Source organism: Diceros bicornis, chromosome 19 (assembly GCF_020826845.1).
Source record: "Diceros bicornis minor isolate mBicDic1 chromosome 19, mDicBic1.mat.cur, whole genome shotgun sequence".
NCBI classification, from domain to species: domain Eukaryota; kingdom Metazoa; phylum Chordata; class Mammalia; order Perissodactyla; family Rhinocerotidae; genus Diceros; species Diceros bicornis.
This window is the reverse complement of record NC_080758.1, coordinates 31,654,999-31,674,567: the sequence shown is the minus strand read 5'-3', so window position 1 is coordinate 31,674,567 and position 19,569 is coordinate 31,654,999. Positions and strand designations below refer to the sequence as shown.

At 50.6% G+C, this 19,569-nt stretch overlaps 1 protein-coding gene across 3 annotated transcripts; it reads left to right on the top strand.

Annotated features, from left to right (window-relative positions):
- Nucleotides 1-2,714: 2,714 nt before the first annotated feature.
- Nucleotides 2,715-13,588, top strand: DDRGK1 (DDRGK domain containing 1). Of its 3 annotated transcripts, none has more exons than XM_058563114.1 (9): nt 2,715-2,869; nt 4,078-4,284; nt 5,513-5,625; nt 5,873-5,974; nt 8,648-8,770; nt 9,153-9,191; nt 12,282-12,338; nt 12,869-12,917; nt 13,288-13,588. In XM_058563114.1, exons 1-9 carry the CDS (start codon nt 2,779-2,781, stop codon nt 13,452-13,454), a joined length of 948 nt encoding a protein of 315 aa, XP_058419097.1. In that variant the 5' UTR covers nt 2,715-2,778; the 3' UTR covers nt 13,455-13,588. The 3 variants fall into 3 exon arrangements, with proteins under 3 accessions (XP_058419097.1, XP_058419095.1, XP_058419096.1); XM_058563112.1 differs by having other exon boundaries at nt 2,719-2,869; nt 4,081-4,284; XM_058563113.1 differs by lacking the exons at nt 8,648-8,770; nt 9,153-9,191 and having other exon boundaries at nt 2,719-2,869.
- Nucleotides 13,589-19,569: the final 5,981 nt, after the last annotated feature.

The window sequence follows — 19,569 nt, the reverse complement described above, 5'->3', positions numbered from 1 at the left end:
AACAGGAAATCTCTGGAATTGCACTCCCCTCGATTGTGGGGAAAATGCAGTTAAGCAAAGAAGGATGATTCTTGCCCTCAAAGGAGCTTCTCAGGTCCTATCAATTCTACCTCTGAAAAAATTCTTGAATCAGTGCCCTCATCTCCACCTCTACTGCTACTCTCACGAATCGGGCCCTGTTCTGTTCTTACCCAGACCAGGGCAGCAGCTCTCTCACTGTTGTTCTCCCTGCCATATTCCACCCCCTCCAGTGTGCCCACAAACCTTAAGTGACATGCTTGGGGTCCAGGCCTCTGAGAACTCCAAATGAAAGCTATAAAAATGATACAATCTGTTTGAGGCCGCAAGGAAGAGTTATCTCTGTGGACAGGTGGTTGTTTTGCCCTTCCAGACAACTTTCTGTGCACATACAAATTGCACACAAAAATGTAAAAAATTTTACTTTTTACTTTTTTTATTTTTATTTATTTATTTAGAATTTTATTTTATTTTATTTTTTGTGAGGAAGATTGGCCTTGAGCTAACATCTGCCAATTCTCCTCTTTTTGCTGAGGAAGACTGGCCCTGGGCTAATATCCATGCCCATCTTCCTCCACTTTATATGGGACGCCGACACAGCATGGCTTGACAAGTGGTGTGTCGGTGCGCGCCCGGGATCCGAACCGGCGAACCCCGGGCCGCCACAGCAGAGCACGCGCACTTAACCGCTTGTGCCACCAGGCCGGCCCCTATTTTTTTTATTTTATTTTATTTTTTGTGCGGAAGATCAGCCCTGAGCTAACATCCATGCCAATCCTCTTTTTGCTGAGGAAGACTGGCCTTGGGCTAACATCTGTGCTGATCTTCCTCCACTTTATATGGGATGCCGCCACAGCATGGCCTGACAAGGGGTCCATCAGTGCACGCCCCCGGATCCGAACCTGGGCCGCCCCAGTGGAGCACACGCACTTAACCGCTATACCACGGGCCAGCCCTTAATTTTTACTTTTTTTTTTTTTTAACATTTTTTTAAAAACTTTATTTATTTATTTATCCCCTCAAAGCCCCAGTAGATAGTTGTATGTCATAGTTGCACATCCTTCTAGTTGCTGTATGTGGGACTCGGCCTCAGCATGGCCGGAGAAGTGGTGCGTCAGTATGTGCCTGGAGTCTGAACCCGGGCCGCCAGCGTCGGAGCACGCGCACTTAACCGCTAAGCCACGGGGCTAGCCCAATTTTTGCTTTTTAATAAAACTTTTTATTATGGAAAATTTCAAACTTACACAAGAATGTCAACTTACAAAAAAAGAGAGAAGAGCAGTATAATGAGCCCCCTATTTACCCATCACCCAACTTTAGCAATTATCAACATTTACTATTTTTATTTTATCTATCCTGCCTTTTTGCTTGTTTAAAATTTAATTAAAAAATATAAATTATAGGGGCCAGTGGCATAGCGGTTAAGTTCGCGCGCTCCACAGAGTTCATAGGTTCGGATCCCAGGCGTGGACCTATGCACCACTCATCAACAAATCATGCTGTGGTAGGCGTCCTGCATATAGAGTAGAGGAAGAGGGGCATGGATGTTACCCAGGGCCAATATTCCTCAGCAAAAGGAGGAAGATTGGCAACAGATGTTAGCTCAGGGCTAATCATCCTCACCAAAAAAAAAAAAAAAGTAAATTATAAAATATTCTAAACTTGCAGAAAATAATAAAATAGATACTCAAGTTCTCACCATTCCAATTTAACGGATGTTAAGATGTTAATACGTTACCATATTTTTTCAAGTCTTTTCCCCCACCACACACCATTGGTCCAGCAATCTTTGTTTATGCTATCACACACACAAAAAGCTTCATACTACTGTAATAGCAAATTCCCAGTAGCTGTTATTTGCTTTTTTAAAAATCTTGAGTTTACATCCTGTCCCGTTTTTTATTTTTTTAATTTTTTTATTTTTTAATTTTATTTATTTATTTTTCCCCCAAAGCCCCAGTAGATAGTTGTATGTCACAGTTGCACATCCTTCTAGTTGCTGTATGTGGGACGCGGCCTCAGCATGGCCGGACAAGCGGTGCGTCAGTGCGCGCCAGGGATTGTCCCGTTTTTTAAAAAGCAACTTTATTGACGTATAATTTGTGCCCAGTTTTCTTTATAAATTCTTAAGAATTAAAGGAAAATTTAAATTCTCTGTGAGTATTTAAATTCTGAGTGTTTACTATGGAAAATTGGATAACTAATTCTTGTACAACCTAATAAAGCTAATTTTATTTTTAAATAGGTGTAAAGTTGTAGGTCTGAGTACAAAAGTAATCACAACTTATTTAAATAGAAGATTTGGTCTCTCTCTCCCTTTTTAAAGAAATAAAATGTCACAGATATAGGCAAAGCTCTGCTCTTAATTCCATCCGTTCTCCTCTCTCCCCAGAGGAGACCACTATCCTGAAGTTGGTGTGTATCATCCCTAAGCATCTTTTTGTTTTTTTGCCACATATGTATGTTTCCATAAACACTATGTGGTATTGTTTAGTACTTTTAAAACATACATAAATGTTGTCATGCTGGCATAACTATTTGCAATAATTTCCACTTAACATTATGTTTTTTTTACGCCCCCCAAATTCATTTTAAAGTAAAAAATTAAGGACTCGCTGTGAAGTGTGCGGCCCGGGCGGGGCCCCGACTGTTGGGCGGAGTCTAGAATGGGAAACGGGAGGGGCCTTATGGGAGTTGGGCGGGGCCTGGAGATCCCGGGCTTCACGGCGGACGTGCTGGTTCCACCTGGGAGCTGTCGTTATGCTGGCCCCCGTGGTGTACTTAGTGGCGGCGGCTCTGCTTGTTGCCCTTATCCTCTTCCTGACTCGCAGCCGGGGCCGGGCGCCAGCAGGTAGGAGATGCCCCCGCCCCCGGGCAGATGGGGCCTAGTTCTCTGGCCGCTTGAGCCTTTGTAGGCCGTCGCGCCGCGGCTCCTGCGCATGCGCCGGCGTGCCTGGCAGGGCTGACGAGGATTTCGGCGCCCCACAGCATTGGCCGCGCGCATGCGCATAGGTGCGCGACGGGGTCCGGCTGGGTGACGCAGTGCTAGAGCCCAACCCGCGGACCGGCTGGCCGCGACCGTCCGCCTTTTTCTCGGCCGCAGAAGCCAGCCTCTCCCTATCCCTCGCCTCGCCCCCTAGCGCTCCAGACTTCCAGACCCAGAGGGGCCAGGCCCTGGCGGACACACACTCCCATCCCTCGTCGGGACGATCCCCCTCTGAGCCCCTGGGAGAGGCCGCAGAGATTTTCCATCCTTCCTAGGCTGGATCCAGAGCCAGGGCCAAGAAGGGGCCACCTGAGTGTTTTCTGCCTACCCATGAGCTGGAGAGAGCGTGAGGCGGCTCCCGGGAACTCCTTGAAGCTCTCTCCTTCCCCCTCAAGGACAGCACCCATGCAGCCATGCACCGTCCGTCCTGTTCTCCACCCCGACCAGAACGCCATGTCATCCTCTCCCTTTCCCCGCCCCCATTTCTTGTCAGCTTATGGGTTTGTGTGTATGTCTCTTCCCCTCTCTGGGTCCAGAAGCTACTTCAGAGCACCTGCACGCTCCAAGGGCAGGGGAGAGAGAAGCTGAGGTAAGGCAGATAGCCAACAAATCTTCCTAGGAGGAGAGACTCAGCCCCCCCAGGTGTGGTCTCTGGTTGAGGTGCCAGATAAAACCGTGGCAGGTGGTGTCAGGCAAGAAGTAAATGCTGCCCCATGCTGGGCATTCAGATGCTGTCTGGAGAGGTCAGGGTGGGCTTCCTGGAGGAGGTAGAGCTTCAGCTCCATCTTGCAGGAGGGTAGTCTCCTGAAAGGCCAGCTGGAAAAGTGGGGCCTTGAGGGGAGAGAAAGGTATCCACACAGGCAGGAGGGAAGAGGTGATCTTGCTGCATAGGACCAAGGTGTGGGTCTGGGTTGTAAAGGCCTCAGTGGTCTGAGAAGCTGGGGCTTTGTGCTGTGGGCAGCGGAAGCTTGGAGGAAGTTGAGTGGAAGAGGTAAGGCTTCCAAGATGTTGCTCCCCTGCCATCAGGTGGGTTGGGCTGCTGGACAGCATCATGGTTCCTCTCTTTCCTACAGCAGACCAAGAGCCACTGCACAATGAAGAGGAGCCAGTAGTAGCAGGCCGAGTGGCCCAGCCTCGGCCCCTGGAGCCAGAGGAGCAGAGAGTGGGGGGCAGGCCCCGGCGCCGGAGGGACCTGGGCAGCCGCCTGCAGGCCCAGCGTCGAGCCCAGCGGGTGGCCTGGTCAGAGATAGATGAGAACGAGGAGGAGGCCGACATTCCAGGTGAGAGGAACCCAGCCTGGTAGGGAAGGGGGCTGGGTTAGGAGGTGAGAGGACCCCCAAAACTGGGTGAAAGAGTGGGGTGTAAAGCCACAGTGTGGGAGGGATATCTGGGAGCCATAGGATGGAGTGAGGGGAGACTTGGGACCCAGCCTTTGGTCCTGGGGACCAGCAGTTCTGGATGCTGGCCTCTATTCCACTGCACCAACCCCCTCTTCCTTCATCTTGGCTCTCAGTGTCCAAGCAGGAGGGCAAGGGTCTTCAGATTGCCCCAGAGAGTTCCTTGGTTCATTCCGTATCTCCCAGCGCCCTTCCTGGTTTGGGCACAGTCATTCCCTGAGGGCCTCACCCTGAGGCCAGAGTGCCTGACCAAGAGCATTTGCAGTTCCTGGAGTGGGGTCACCTGTACCCTAGAAACAGGGTTTGAGGCTACAGAATTGTCTTCACAGAGGCCTCCATATCCCTGGTGCAGGGAAACCAACAGAGCTCTTAGGATTGTAGGAAAGAATATTTCTTCTTCAGTACTCAATAGCTGGCTCGAGCCTGAGGAGGAGGCATTTTGGGCTTTTGCCCTTATACCCTTGGGAACTAGCCCCTTTGGCTCAAAAAAGAGGCCCTCTGTTGTGCTAGCCCTCCATCTCAGACTTGGAGTCAGACGTCCTTGCTGCTCAGGCATCAATGGGTCTTTAAATTTTAGCTGGTCCTGGGGAAGTCCTGGGGTTTAGGTTGTCTTTTTGCCCTGGATCTGGTGGGACAAAGGGATAACCCTGGCCAGGGGCAGAGCTCAGAACCCTCAGTAGTTCTTGATCACAGGATGATTTCAGATTTGAGGCTGAGATAAATATCCCCATGGGGCCATGCTTCTGGAGGCTTGGCTCAGAGACAGAAACCAGGGAACTCTGCAAGCCCAAACAGTCCTGCCTGTGATTTTCATACATTCATATATTGGAACCTGGCGGCTCCCTCTTTATGGCTATGCAGCATCTAAAGTTATTCTCTATTCCCTTGCCCCACAGTTCCCTCACCCCTCTCCTACCCCTAACACACACACCCAGAGTGTGAATTTCTGCATTCATGGCAGATGCCTCTGGAGGGCAGAGTTGGCCTTGTGATATTTGCAGGTGGGTGGAAAGGGAACCCCCCATGAGGAGAAAGACAAGGGTGAAGTGGATCCATCATCATTGGTCCTCTCTGGCCAGGACCTGATGTGTCTTTCTCTGACCGTACTCAGCCCAGGAGGAAGAAGGCATTGAGAAGCCAGTGGAAACTCACCTGTCAGGGAAAATTGGAGCCAAGAAACTGCGGAAGCTGGAGGAGAAACAAGCGCGTAAAGCCCAGCGTGAGGCAAGCAGGAGGGGTGGGGTGCAGCTCTGGGAAGTGGAAAGGTGCCCTGCCTTCCCTGTCCCCTATGGCATACCCCCTCCCTTGAGGCTCTTTGCACACTGGGCTGGTGTTTGTTGCTTGCCTGGTTCTGTCTCCTGCAGCCTTGGTCTGTGGCCTGGCCCAGGCATCGCCTGCCCTGGCCTGTTTGGGAGGTGGGCAAGCTCTAGCTGGAGGTAGGGATGTGCTCCCTATGAAGGCCTCTCTTCAGGCAGAGGAGGCTGAGCGTGAGGAGCGGAAACGCCTGGAGACCCAGCGTGAGGCAGAGTGGAAGAAGGAGGAGGAGCGGCTTCGCCTGGAGGAGGAACAAAAGGTGAGGCAGACCCCCGATCCTGACTTCTGACACCAGGCAGCCTTGCTTCCATGCAGCTCCCCAACACCTCCAACCTAGGAGATGGGCCGTGAACCAGGTGCAGGAGAGGCCCGGGTTTACTTGGTCCCTGTGCTCCAGGTGCAATGTGTGTAAAGCTGCTGCTGGAAAGCAGAGCCTGAGACGGGATTTTTGTGCCTGTGATTTATTGAACATACCTGGAGCATTTGGAAAATGTCGAGATGGTTAGAGTGGCTAGAGCAAGGTAAGCAAGACGGAGAGGGGTCTTAGAGTAAGGGAGAGTCTGGATCCTGAGCTTTGAGGCTGATAAGGGTCATTGTAAGAGACGCTGGATCGTGCCTGAACCAGATTTTGTTTAGGGCCTGGCATGTAGGAGACACTTGGGGAATGGGAGCCACTGTGGTAAAGGTGGTTAATGAGCGTTTGTTTGCCAGGTGCTTCCTTCCTTCTGAGAACCAGGTACCCAAGAAAGGGAATGTCACAAAGATGTGGCGTATATAGGGTGAGAGCCAGGGCTGCCCCAGTTGGGAAGATCCCATAGCCTAGTGCCTTTGGCCTCTGATTGGCTCTGTTGTCCAGGGACACTGGAGGGCAGAAGGCCTGGCTGTGGGTGCTGTAGGGAGTGGGCCAGACACAGCAGGGAGGAGGCATTAGCAGAGAGAGGTTTTCGCCTTTCTGAGTGTTGATCCTGCCTGATGCACCTTACATAATCCTGGGGCTCTTCTCCCCGGCACCCAGTTTCCCTTGTTATTAACGTCTTACCTTACTATGGTATGTTTCTCACAACTACCAATATTGATACATTATTATTAACTAAATTCCACATGTTATTGAGATTTCAATAGTTTCCCCCTGATGTCCTTTTTCTTTTCCAGGGTCCCATCCAGGATACCACATTACACTTAGTTGTCGCGTCTCCTTAGGCTCCTCTGGGTTGTGACAGGTTCTCAGACTTTCTTTGCTTTTGATCCTGACAGGTTTGAGGAGTATTGGGCAAGTGTTTTGTAGAATGTCCCTCAATTTGCGTTTGGCTGATGTTTTTCTCATGATTATACCGGGGTTACGGATTTCTGGGAGGAAGACCGCAAATGAAGTGCCATTCTCAGTACAACATGTCAAGGGTACACGTTATCAACTTGACTTATCACTGGTGATGTTCACCTTGATCGCCTAGCTAAGGTTGTGTTTGCCAGATTTCTCCACTGTAATGTTACTCCCCCCCCATTTCCATGCTGATTCAGAAACAAGTCACTGTGCACAGCCCACACTTAAGGGGTGCGGAGTTATGCTTCACCTTCTTGAGAGGAGAGTATCTACAGAAAGTATTTGAAATTCTTTTATGCAGGAGAGTTATCTCTTCTCTGTTATATATATTCAGTCATTTATTTATATCCACGTGGCCTTATCGGTATTTATTTTGTACCTTGTGTTACAATCCAATACTCTCTTATCTATTTTGTTGCTAAGACTGTTCTAAGCAACATCTTTGGCCGTTGGGAGCTGTCTCAGTTGGCTCCTGTGCACCTTTGACATACCCTCATTATTTTGTTTTTTTGAGTACTTTCTTACTTTTGGCACTGCAAGGTGTTTCATGCTCATCTTATGTATTCTCTGTCCCGGCTTTAGCTTCATGTTTTAAAATGATCTTTCTGAGAGCTCTGGAAAATGGGTTGGGTTGGGGGGAGGCTGTTGCGCTAGGTAGTGGTGGTGATGGAGCCACATGGGCGAAGTGAGAAGTTTGCAGAAATTAGAGGAAGAAGTGGTAGATGGGACCTCATTTCTGACCAGAGCAGCTGGCCAGATGGCTGTGTGATTCACTGAGCAGGGACCCAGGAGGAGGACCAGACGTGTGGGGAGTAGATGACAGGATCTTTCTGGGACATATTCAATTTGAGGTGTCTGTGAGATGGCCTAGTGGGTGTGTCACATGGGCAGTCGTATGTTTGGGAGGAGAGATTTGGGCAGGGTACAACTGTGGCAGTCACTGACAAGGAGATGATTGTTGATGCTGTGGGCATGGTGAGGTGGCCCGAAAACGAGTGGAAGAGAGAGAAGGGACAGGGCTGAGGGACAGAGAAGGTTGAAAGAGTGGTCCAAGGAGCAGGAGGAAATCCAGGAGAGGGTGGGTTCTGGAAGCCAAGGAAGGGAAGAGGGCATGGTCAGCTCTGCCCAAAGCCACTGAGAGGACAGGGATATGAAGCCTGATAACCATCCCTTGGATTTGGTGGGATGGAGGGCGTGCATGAGACTGTAGCAGGAGGTGTTTTGGTGGCGCTGAGTATCAGAAGCAAGATAAGAGTGGGCCAGAGGGGCAAATGGATGGTGAGGAAATGGAGCCTGGGGGTTTGTTCATGGAGTTGGGACATGACAGGGAGGGAGAAGGTAGGGGTGACTGGAGGATATTGTGGAGTGAGGATTTTCAAGAAGGGGGCTGAGCAGCATTTGTCTGGGAGGTGTTGGAATTGATGAGAAGAGGGGCCTTTGCCTGCTGTTCCGCTTGGGGGCCAGGGAGATTGGGGTCTTGAAGGAGCTCTGTCCCTGAGAAAGGGCCGGGCTGTATGCCCTGGTGCCCTTCAGGGACAGCAGAGATCAGAATAGGGATGCAATGGATGCCCGCCCCGAAATACCTGACTCTTGCCTCCTCTGTGTCCACAGGAAGAGGAGGAGAGGAAGGCCCGGGAGGAGCAGGCCCAGCGAGAGCATGAGGAGTACCTGAAACTGAAGGAGGCCTTCGTGGTGGAGGAGGAGGGTGTGGGCGAGACAATGACTGAGGAAGAGGTGGGCCTGCCACCCCTGGGAAACCCCTCCCTGCGCCCACCATGACAGGGCCTGTGTCAGACCCAAGGCCAGCCACCCCATCCCAGACACTCCACTGCTCCTCACCTGCCTCCCCAGTCAGGCAGTGAGAGGTGGGTGGGCATCAGGACCAACAGGCTCTAGCAGCCAGAGGCCTTGTCCTCAGGAGAGGTGGTGCCTCTGAAACCCTCTCCATGGGATGCTCTGCTGCTCAGGCAGGCAAGTGAGTGGGTGGCACACTCAGGTGGTTGGGTGGGCACACAGGCGGGCAGCAGGCAGATGGCACTCAGGTGGGCAGATGGGTAAGTACAGACCTCTGAGGCCCCTGTAAGGGGGACACACCCTGATATCTCTGCTGCTCTAGTCCCACAGCTTCCTGACAGAGTTCATCAACTACATTAAGGTAAGAAGCTGCAGAGCAGAGCCTGGGTGTCAGCTCCCCGCCTCGCGGGTGCGTGTCGCATGCGTTCTCCTAGAGGGAGCAGGCCTAGGTGGGGGCTGTGGGCGTTTCACTCAAGCTCATGCAGGAGTGGTCAGGGGCGCACTGCTTCTCCAGCCATGCTGAGGCCGCGTCCCACATACAGCAACTAGAAGGATGTGCAACTATGACATACAACTATCTACTGGGGCTTTAGGGAAGAAAAAAAGGAGGAGGATTGGCAATAGATGTTAGCTCAGAGCTGGTCTTCCTCAGCAAAAAGAGGAGGATGAGCACGGATGTTAGCTCAGGGCTGATCTCCCTCACCAAAAAAAAAAAAAAAAAAAGGAGTGGTCGGGGGACCGAGGGAGGCTGAGCTGCTGGGGTCCTGGCCAGGAGAGTCCGTTCTCTGACTCCACAGGTAGAGAAGGACCTGGTCTGTGTGGGAGGCACGAGCCTTTGATGGCTTCCTCACGCTCAGGGTTTGACAGTTTCCCTGTTCTTCAGACCCCACGCTCAGTGAGTCACTGTGTTTTCGGGTTTCTTTGCATGGGTTTTCTGTCATTTCTGTCTCACGGAGGCTCCACTGAGTTGAAACAAGTGTCCCCTGCCATGTGTTCCTCACCAGGAACTTGGGTCTTCTGGGGGGAACAGAATGACGTTTCCTTTGGAATCTAGGGTGGGGCGGCAGGTGTGTCCCCTTCTGTCTGCAGCCGCAGCACAGGCTGCCCGGATGCTGCTCCGGGTTGCATAAGCACATCCTGCTCTGCTTTGCTGCTAAGCAACTTCTCTCCCACGAAGGATGCGACGAGGGGAGAGGTTTTCAAGTGCAACTCAGAGGTGCAGAGGCGGCTGAGGGAAGGAGTGCAGAGGGAGCGGGGGTGGTGGTGGGGGTGGTACTAGGGGGTGCCAAGAAGCCAGGGCTTGCATAATCCTCCCCCTGCCTCTCCCGAAAGAGAACAGGGTTTAGACACCTCCTAGAGCGAGGGGCTGCTGGAGGTTCCTGGGAGGGAGCTTCTAGAGGGTCCTGTCCCCTCAGGCTGTGACCATTCCCCTCTGATGGAGCCCGTTCTCCACCCTGGCACTCTTGATTAAGGGCTGCAGCCCCGGGCAGGACACCTCTCACACTTTCCTGTTGCTGTTTGGAACTTACTGTCCACACCTACCCAGTGGGCAGCAACACGGTCCTGAGTCCCTTCTTCAGGAAGCCCTCCTCCCTCAGCCTCAGCTCCCCCTCTCCTCTGCAGAGACCTGGGACAAGGCCCCCAGGGCATTTCCAGCCCTCACTTTCAGTGGCTCTTTGGAAGCGCCATTCTCTGGGGGTTCTCCAAACTCTTTTGAAGCTTAGGGGTCTTTCCAGCCTGTGCTGGCTAATTGTCTCAGAGCTGCTGTCTGCAGGGAGAAGGAGGCCTTCCAAAATTCAGCCCACCCGCCTTCCTCCTGGCCCCAGGGGGATGGACCCTTTCATCTTAGGGTTTCAGAACCGGAGGCACATTTCTGGGCCTTGTAGAGTTTATGTGAAGCGTAGGCCTGGCTTGCTCTTGTTGGTCTGCTCTCTTTTCTGACCAGGGCTGGATTTATTTTCCAAACACCCTTTTGGCCGCAGCAGCCCCTCAGGCCAGGTCTTCAGGGACCATCTTGGGTGACTCCGTGTTTCCATTCTGAGCTGTTACTAACAGCCCAGTGCCCGCTCCCTGCTTTGTAGGTAGAAGCCAGCCGGCCAGGTCACCTTGTGCTTGCCCACCCCCGGCCCAACTGCTGCTCGCTTGCCTCCCTGCTTGCGCATTCAGTTTGTCATTTTGAACAGTCACATGCCATCTGCAGCCGGGGAGGTGTCACTGTGTCACTCCTCCCCCAGCTCATTTGCTATGGAAGATTCACAAAAATGCAGAAGACCGCCTTCTCTCGAGGCGTGTGCTGTCTGTCTGTCGGGGAGGCAGGGGCAGATGCATGTGTGGGACCCAGCAGTGCACCCTCGGCTGCACCCCCGGGAACTAAAGTTTCTACTGAGAGTATGAAGGAAGCACGTGGAACGTGGCCATGCGGGGAAGGCACTGAGCAGTGTTAGTGATAGTTATTTTAAGGGTGGGCTCAGTGCCTCCGACGGTGTGAAGAGGATGGGTGAAGAAGTGTGGGTGTGTCAGTGTTGTGGGGGTCTCCATGCGGGGGAGCAGTGAGCAAAGAGGAGGTGGGAATGAGCGGTCCTGCCTCTACCGAGACCTTGACTTGTTGGGGCCTTTTATCTGCTGTCTCCTTGTCCACAGTCTTGCCTGTCTCCCCAGCCAGGATGTGAGCTGAAGGGCAGGAGCTATGTCTTGTTCACTGTTGCATCCCCTACACCTCAGCGCCTTGTCCTAGCACGTCTTCAGCAAACACAAGCCCTGGTGACAATTTTTTAAAATAGCTTTTGGTGACTGTCACCTCCTTGCTTCATCTCTATGGTGCTTCCCCTTCCAACCTTTCCATGATGTTAAAAAGATACAGCTGTAGGGGCCGGCCCGGTGGCGCAAGCGGTTAAGTGCGCGCGCTCCGCTGCGGCGGCCCGGGGTTCGCTGGTTCGGATCCCGGGCGCGCACCGACGCACTGCTTGGTAAGCCATGCTGTGGCGGCGTCCCATATAAAGTGGAGGAAGATGGGCACCGATGTTAGCCCAGGGCCGTCTTCCTCAGCAAAAAAAAGAGAGGAGGATTGGCGGATGTTAGCTCAGGGCTGATCTCCTCACAAAAAAAAAAAAAAAAAAAAAGATACAGCTGTATGCAGAGGAGAGGGTGGCAGCTGTGCCTGGCTCTCCACGTGTGTCTGTCTCAGGGTGGTCCCTGGTCCAGGACAGGGAGATGGGGAGATTCCTCCCTGCAAGCAGGAGAACGAGACAGTTTATGAGTGTGTGTGTCTCTGTATATGGGTGATTGTGAGCAGGTGTGAGTGAGTGTGTGGGGGGAGCAAGGGTCTTCCCTAGGAACCTGCACAGGGTTTGTCCAGCCACCCAGAGCAGGTCAGATCAGAATGCAAACCTTAGAGGGTTCCAGTGCGGAGAGGGGTTTGCCCATGTTCTCCCTGTCCTCCCTCTCCTTGTAGCAGTCCAAGGTTGTGCTCTTGGAAGACCTGGCTTCCCACGTGGGCCTGAGGACTCAGGTAAGCCCTGGAAGGTGGCCAGCTATGTGGAGTGTGGCCACGGGGTCTGTGTGGCTGTCAGAGGCGGCCTACCCTAAAGATGCAGTCTTGATACCCCCAACCAAGAGGGAGTAGAGGGTAGGAGTCTCTGGGCACCACAGGAATCCTGCCTCTCTACTAGATGGACGAACAGGCATGGGGGAAAAGAAAAAAGTCCAAACCCCACTACTCCAGCAGCCCCTGTAACTAAAGTAGCCCAAATCCAGTTACCTTGACAACTCTCTTGCAAACAGGCTGCACCAGCCTTCACAGCCAAATGTCACCACCACTCCTCTGTGGTTGGAAGAGAGCCTCTCTCAGGGGTCTTGCAGGGCCCCAAGACCAGAGCCCCTTCTCCCCTGGGCCCCTCCAAAGGAGAAGCATGGAGTCACCATGGGGGGCAGCCATGAGAAAGAGAGGAGGAGGTTTGGCTGTGGTGGGAGGGAGGATGTAGCTGCCTTTTCTGGGGATGGCAGCGCCTCTGTCTGCTCTGAAAATTGTTCTCCTCGTAGGACACCATAAACCGCATCCAGGACTTGCTGGCTGAGGGGACTCTGACAGGTGAGAGGAGGAGAATCACTCACTCCAGGCCCTGGCCCTGGGGAGTGTCTAGCTGCAGGGGGCTGCAGGGACTTGTTGCAGAGGCAAGACAGCTCCCTGGGTGGAGGGAGGCTGTGCAATGAGGGGCACTGAGCAGGGGGACGCAGTTATAAGGAGGACATGCTGAGGCCTAGGGATGGCTCGAGGTGACAAGGACAGGCAAGGGAGCCTGATATGACTCACCTAGCCAGGAATGGATGTGGCCAGGCAGGCAGGCAGTCCTGGAGTGTTCTGAGCCACTTGTGAAGGGGTGGGTGGGCAGGTGAGCAATCTCAGGTCAGGTGGGGAGGGCCCAGGAAGGCTCAGCCCCACAACCTGCGTGTCCCCACAGGTGTGATTGACGACCGGGGCAAGTTCATCTACATAACCCCAGAGGAACTGGCTGCCGTGGCTGACTTTATCCGACAGCGGGGCCGGGTGTCCATCGCCGAGCTTGCCCAGGCCAGCAACTCCCTCATCTCTTGGGGCCGGGAGCCCCCTGCCCAGGCCCCAGCCTGACCTAACCCTTCCGTCTTGGACTTGGAGCTGGCGTGGCCTACATGGCCATACATCTTTATTCTTCCCCACCATCCTGGGGCCATGATGGAGTGTGGCCAGGCTGTTCTAGATTAAAGGCCTGTGAGCACTGCTGAGCGTAGTGTGGCTTGGTGTGGCAGAAGCCCTGGCCCAGGATCCCAGACAAGCAGGTGAAATCTGGGCCTCAGAATATATCTGGGGAGATGGGTGGGAGGGTCCTTTGGAGGCAGGAAGTTCCATTCTTGTCATGCACTCGTTCGTTCAAAAGAATATTGAACATTTACTGTGTTTCTGTGTGCCCTGCAAGCCCAGCCCCCAAGGCCTGGATGAGGTCTTTCTCTCCCTCCCGCCTGTGGCCAGAGCAAAGTGGGAAACCTCTTGGGCCACATCCCCACTGACTGGGGAGGGAGGTCTCCCTGTTTTTTTTATAGGATTCAGGAGTCCTAAGGAGGGCTGAGAGCCCTTAGGGCGAAGAGTTAAGGAGAAGCACCAAGGGTAGAGTCCTAGGGAATGTCAACCTTTAAGAGGGAGGGAAGGGGGCCGGCCCCGTGGCTTAGTGGTTAAGTGCGCGCGCTCCGCTGCTGGCGGCCCGGGTTTGGATCCCAGGCGCGCACCGACGCACTGCTTCTCCGGCCGTGCTGAGGCCACGTCCCACATACAGCACCTAGAAGGATGTGCAGCTATGACATACAACTATCTACTGGGGCTTTGGGGGGGAAAAAAAAAAGATATCTAAGAGGGAGGGAAGGGAGATCAGAGAGGCTGTGGGGCAGGTAGAAGGAAGGGAAGCACTTGCTTGAGCTGGATCAAATTTTGCATTGGAGGCACACTGCTTCATGCAGTACATCACATGAATTCAGCTCTACGTCCTTGACAAAAAGTTCAGTGGTGTGGATGATTCCACCCAGTGGTGGATGTAAAGACCATATGCTCAGGAGCAGGTGTGAGATGGGAGGTGTATGTTTCCTGTAGGGTCAGTCACTCTAGTTTCTGTGGGCTGTTCATGGTGTGAGCATCCTGCTTTGCTTGGGGTGAGGCATGTGTTTAAATGTGTATTTTTGTTGCAAGGTGGCCCCTAAACATAATCCACCTACTTCCTCGGGTGTCTGGTGGAGGAGGCAGCTTTCTGTTCCGGCCCAGAAGGAAACTGTCTGTGTGGATAGTGGTGGGAAGACAGGATATCATGCTCTGGGGCAGAGCCTTCCTAAGGGGTTGTCAAGGGTGAATTTGACTCATTTGGCCATAAGCATTAACTTAGAACCTAAATTCTAAGTAAGGTGTGACTCTCCTACTTCTATCAGCAGTGGGCACTTAGAGTCATCTGGAGCTGGGAAGGACCACATGCATTGTTTGGAAGGCCATCTGGGAGCCTAGTCTAGTAGGAGAGGGAAGAAACAAAATAGGTACCCCACAGTATGAGATAGACACATAAAATTACAAAGGGAAAAGGAGATGGCTTACAGTTGAAACAGTGGTTCTCAGCCCTGGTTGCTCATTAGAATCACCTGGGGAGTTTTCAGCATTCTCATGCCAGGCTGCACCCCAGACCAGTTCAGTCAGAGTCTCTGGGGGTGGAACTCAGGAAGCATCAGGAGATTCCAATGTGCAGCCAAGGTTGAGAGCCAGTGAAGGGAGGTAGGGGTGGGGTGGAGAGGCAGGCCATAAAGTTGCAAATAATTAAATTCCCCACTGGAGTGGGCTTCTCACAGAGCAACACAGCAGCTCCAGGTCTCTTCCATCCTTTCCCTCAACTGTCCTCAGCCACCACCATCCAGGTAGCAAGATGGCTATGGCAGCCCCTTCACTCCACCTTCAAGACACTGCCCACAGGCTGGGAGTGGGGAAAGGCACATCCCTTCCTCACGTCCCCAAAGCCTTCTAAGATTCTTTATGTCCCAGGAGCTTATGGAGGGAAAACTCTGTGACTCTCTGTGCATTATTTAGTGATCGATCTACTAATAAACTTACCAAATGAACAGTTCTTCAAATAGTAAGTGATTAACATTTTTCTAAGTATGTACAAACCACTTTCACAGCAAATAAATGAAAACTTACAAGTTTAACAACTTGCAATTTTTCAAACATTTAAACATTAATCGTTACTTAATACTTCTAAGCATTTAAAGTCTCCATATTTAATATATGAAATTATTTTAGGGGCCGGCCCCGTGGCTTAGCGGTTAAGTGCATGCGCTCTGCTACTGGCTGCCCAGGTTCGGCTCCCAGGCGCGCACCGACGCACTGCTTGTCCGGCCATGCTGAGGCGGCATCCCACATACAGCAACTAGAAGGATGTGCAACTGTGAGATACAACTATCTACTGGGGCTTTGGGGAGAAAAAGGGGGAAAAAAAAAAAAAAGGAGAATTGGCAATGGATGTTAGCTCAGGGCTGGTCTTCCTCAGCAGAAAGAGGAGGGTTGGCATGGATGTTAGCTCAGGGCTGATCTTCCTCACAAAAAAAAAAAAAAATTATTTTAAATGATTTTACACCTTAAAAAGTAGACCAGACACACGTAGTATTATAATGATTACATTACTGATTTGTACATGTTTTAATATTAAAACTGATGATAAACATTTCAATAACATTTCAATACCATGCATTTACATTTGCTTATTCACTAGCTCTATTTTTATTTCTTCCTGAAGGTACAGTTTTCACTTATCCTGGAGCACGAGGGTGACTGTCTCAGGTGGCTGAGGATGTAGGTATGACTGGAGAATGGTGATGCAGAACCAGGGACCCAGGACTTCCCTGTGACCCTATCTGAGTCCTTTTCCTGTTGTGTGGCCCTTCTTTCATAGTTAATTTTCCCCCTCCAGCAGAAACTCTAGACTTGGCTCCAGCCAATCAGATAAGTTTTGATTTTTGTAACTCCCGAGTTACAAAAATGCTTGATATACTTGTTCTGGAGGCCTTATCTTCACAGCCCAGCCCTACAGGTCTATTTTGATACCACTTGCTCCCTATAGAGTCCAGTCCAGTTCAGTTTGGTTCTATCACACTCCTCTTTTTTATGGACCTTCAAGGCATGTTATTGACAAGCCCAGAGTTGGAGAGCCGTATAATACAACTTGTCTTTTCAAAAACGGTTATGTACAAGATTGGCTGCGAGTTGAAAAATTATTAAAACTGGGTAATGTGTACGCGGAGGTTATACTCATCTGTTTTTATACATGTAAAATTTCCCATAAAAGCTTAAACACATTGAGCCCTAAATGGCCTCTTGTATCCTTGGCTCAAGTTAAGCCTCAGAAAAGAGGCTGAAAAAAGTGGACACATGAGGGCACCAATAGTCACTCCACTCATCCCGCAATTGAGTGACTCCCCTCGGGTCGCCACAGTGGCACCAGTGCAGGATGCATGTTGGATCTTTGTAACACAAAAATTATTTAAACACATCTAAAGTGTGTTTAAAAAACACTAATGTAGGGCCGGCCCCATGGCTTAGCGGTTAAGTGCGCACGCTCCACTGCTGGCGGCCTGGGTTCAGATGCCGGGTGCGCACTGATGTACGGCTTCTCCGGCCATGCTGAGGCCACGTCCCACATACAGCACCTAGAAGGATGTGCAACTATGACATACAACTATCTACTGGGGCTTTGGGGGAAAAAAAAAATAAATAAAATTACAAAAAAAAAATTAAAAAAACATAATCTACAGAGAGCCTACCGAGTATGAGGCAGAATGCTAAGCACCCAGGAAGCCATGGTGGGGGCAAGGGCAGTGGTACCAGTCTAACAGGGAGACCACCAACCATCTAACCAGCCAGATGCCTGGCCAAATGCCATAATAAAAGAAAGGGACCAGCGGCTCACAAGGAGAGGCCTTCTGGGCTGAGGGGAGGACACATGCAGAGAATGTCAAGGCTTGTGGCTCACTGAGGGGCATGGAGTGTTGGGTGGAAGAAAGGCGGGGGCAAAGGAGAGATAAGGTGGAAAGGGAGGTTGGGACCCAGCTGGGAAGGGCAGTGAATGCTGAGCCCAGAGATTTGGGCTGTATTTGGTGAAGGGGGGATGTTTAATTAGTGTTTTGAATCAGTAACTCACTTCTTAAGACTTCTTTGCAAACATCGTATCCCACAAGTCATCGTTACTCCATCAGCTCCTCCCTCCACACCCTTCACTCCCCTGTTGAACTGTTCCAGGTACCACTTCGAGCCTTCACGAGCATGTCCCAGATACCTCCAGTCCCAAGCCCCTGCCCCAAGATCAGAGACAACTATTCTGCTAAGGCTGTGTTTTTCAAACTTTTTTGACGCTGTCTCTTAGTAAGAAATCCATTTTACCTTAAAGACTCAGTATATCTTTGTGTGTGTGTGCATACATAGAGATAACTGAAGCAAAAGCTTCATAGTAGTCCTTCACTCGTCATGGTTTGGTGTATGTTGATCTTTCCTTCTCTATTCTGTTTCATTGCTGATGGTGACTAAACTGATTTTATAACCCACAAGAGATCTCAGCGTACAGTTTGAAAAATGGGGTTCTCAGGAGCTTGTTCCTTTTATATTGAGGACAGGGCTGAGGATTCATATCTGGGTGACGAGTTGTGTATCATACCTAACTTTTTTTTTTTTCTTTTTTTGTGAGGAGCATCAGCCCTGAGCTAACATCCATGCCAATCCTCCTCTTTTTGCTGAGGAAGACCGGCCCTGAGCTAACATCTATTGCCAATCCTCCTCCTTTTTTTCTCCCCAAAGCCCCGGTAGATAGTTGTATGTCATAGTTGCACATCCTTCTAGTTGCTACATGTGGGACGCTGCCTCAGCATGGCCGGACAAGCGGTGCGTTGGTGCGCGCCCGGGATCTGAACCTGGGCCGCCAGTAGCGGAGTGCGCATACTTAACCGCTAAGCCACGGGGCCGGCCCCATACCTAACTTTTGATAGGCACAGAATTGTACCAAAAGCCTTTTAGACTACAATAGTGACGTTGAAAAATAGTTTTACTTGGTTTATTCGGACACCATATGTAATTTTTGGCCGGTTAATATGTTATTTGATTATTCATTACAGCAAAATGTATAAGGGAACCTTGTAAGAGAACCTACCAAATACTGATACTATAACATTAGACTTATTTAAATATAACCTTTTGAATATAACCTGGTAGATTTACTTTGACTGGTTTTAGTCATTTTAATTTTCTTATATGATATTACCATTTGACTTACATTTCTAACATATAATACAAAAAAAATCCATAATACTAACCAAAACTAAAACTAGTAATGTTCCAAGTGTGTCATAACTGAGTAACTGAGACTTAATACCTCTGTTTTATTTTCGTTAAGCTATTTCTCATCAACGAAGTAAGTCACTTTGTTGTGGAGCTAAACCCCACAGATCACAGAACAGTGTAGTTGTCTGGACACATGCTTGATGTCTAGTTTGGCAGTTGTCTTGATGCCGTTTTAGTTTGTGCGCATTGCCTCATGTCAAAATAGACTGTAGTAGCAAATATGAATAGATGAGAAATTATTGAACATATAATCCATCATTGTCGGCAAATTCTCATTTTTCTACATCTCAGCTCCGTCTGCTGAGTGGTAGCAATTCAGGAGAGGAAAAGTTGGCAAATGGTAAGTGGACACATGGGAAGTTTGGGCCCCAAAGACAGATAATAAAAGTTTCATTTAGCCACCGCCGTGTCTGTCTGCAATGATCACGTAAAAAAGTTTACGAAGGAGGCTTTCTGCTGGACGAATTTACTCCAGCTTTTACAAATACTAAATCTGGTAACATTTTTGGATTCTGCATGTTTCAATAAAATTGATTAAAAATTTAGGTATGACCATAATTTCCACGATGTAGTAATCATTTTATTATTCTGCTTGGTGCTTGAAGAAGGATCAACATGCTTCACAAAAAGATGTGAGTACATAAAGCTCGCTTGGGGGGGTGGGGCGGCGACTTGTGTTCTTTTTTACTTTGTTTCTAACTGTCTTGCAATGAGGTTTACACAGTACAGGTACAGATAAGTCTCTTTGTTAGTATGCTATAAACAAAGCATCAATTATGTAAAAACAGAAAAGAGGGCCAGCCCCGTGGCTTAGCGGTTAAGTGCGCGCGCTCCACTGCTGGCGGCCCGGGTTCAG

Coding starts and splice junctions, on each gene's coding strand:
- DDRGK1 (XM_058563114.1), top strand. CDS start 2,779: ATGCTGGCCCCCGTGGTGTACTTAGTGGCGGCGGCTCTGCTTGTTGCC. Junction 8,771..9,152: donor AGACAATGACTGAGGAAGAG/GTGGGCCTGCCA, acceptor CTGCTGCTCTAG/TCCCACAGCTTCCTGACAGA. Junction 12,339..12,868: donor ACGTGGGCCTGAGGACTCAG/GTAAGCCCTGGA, acceptor TTCTCCTCGTAG/GACACCATAAACCGCATCCA.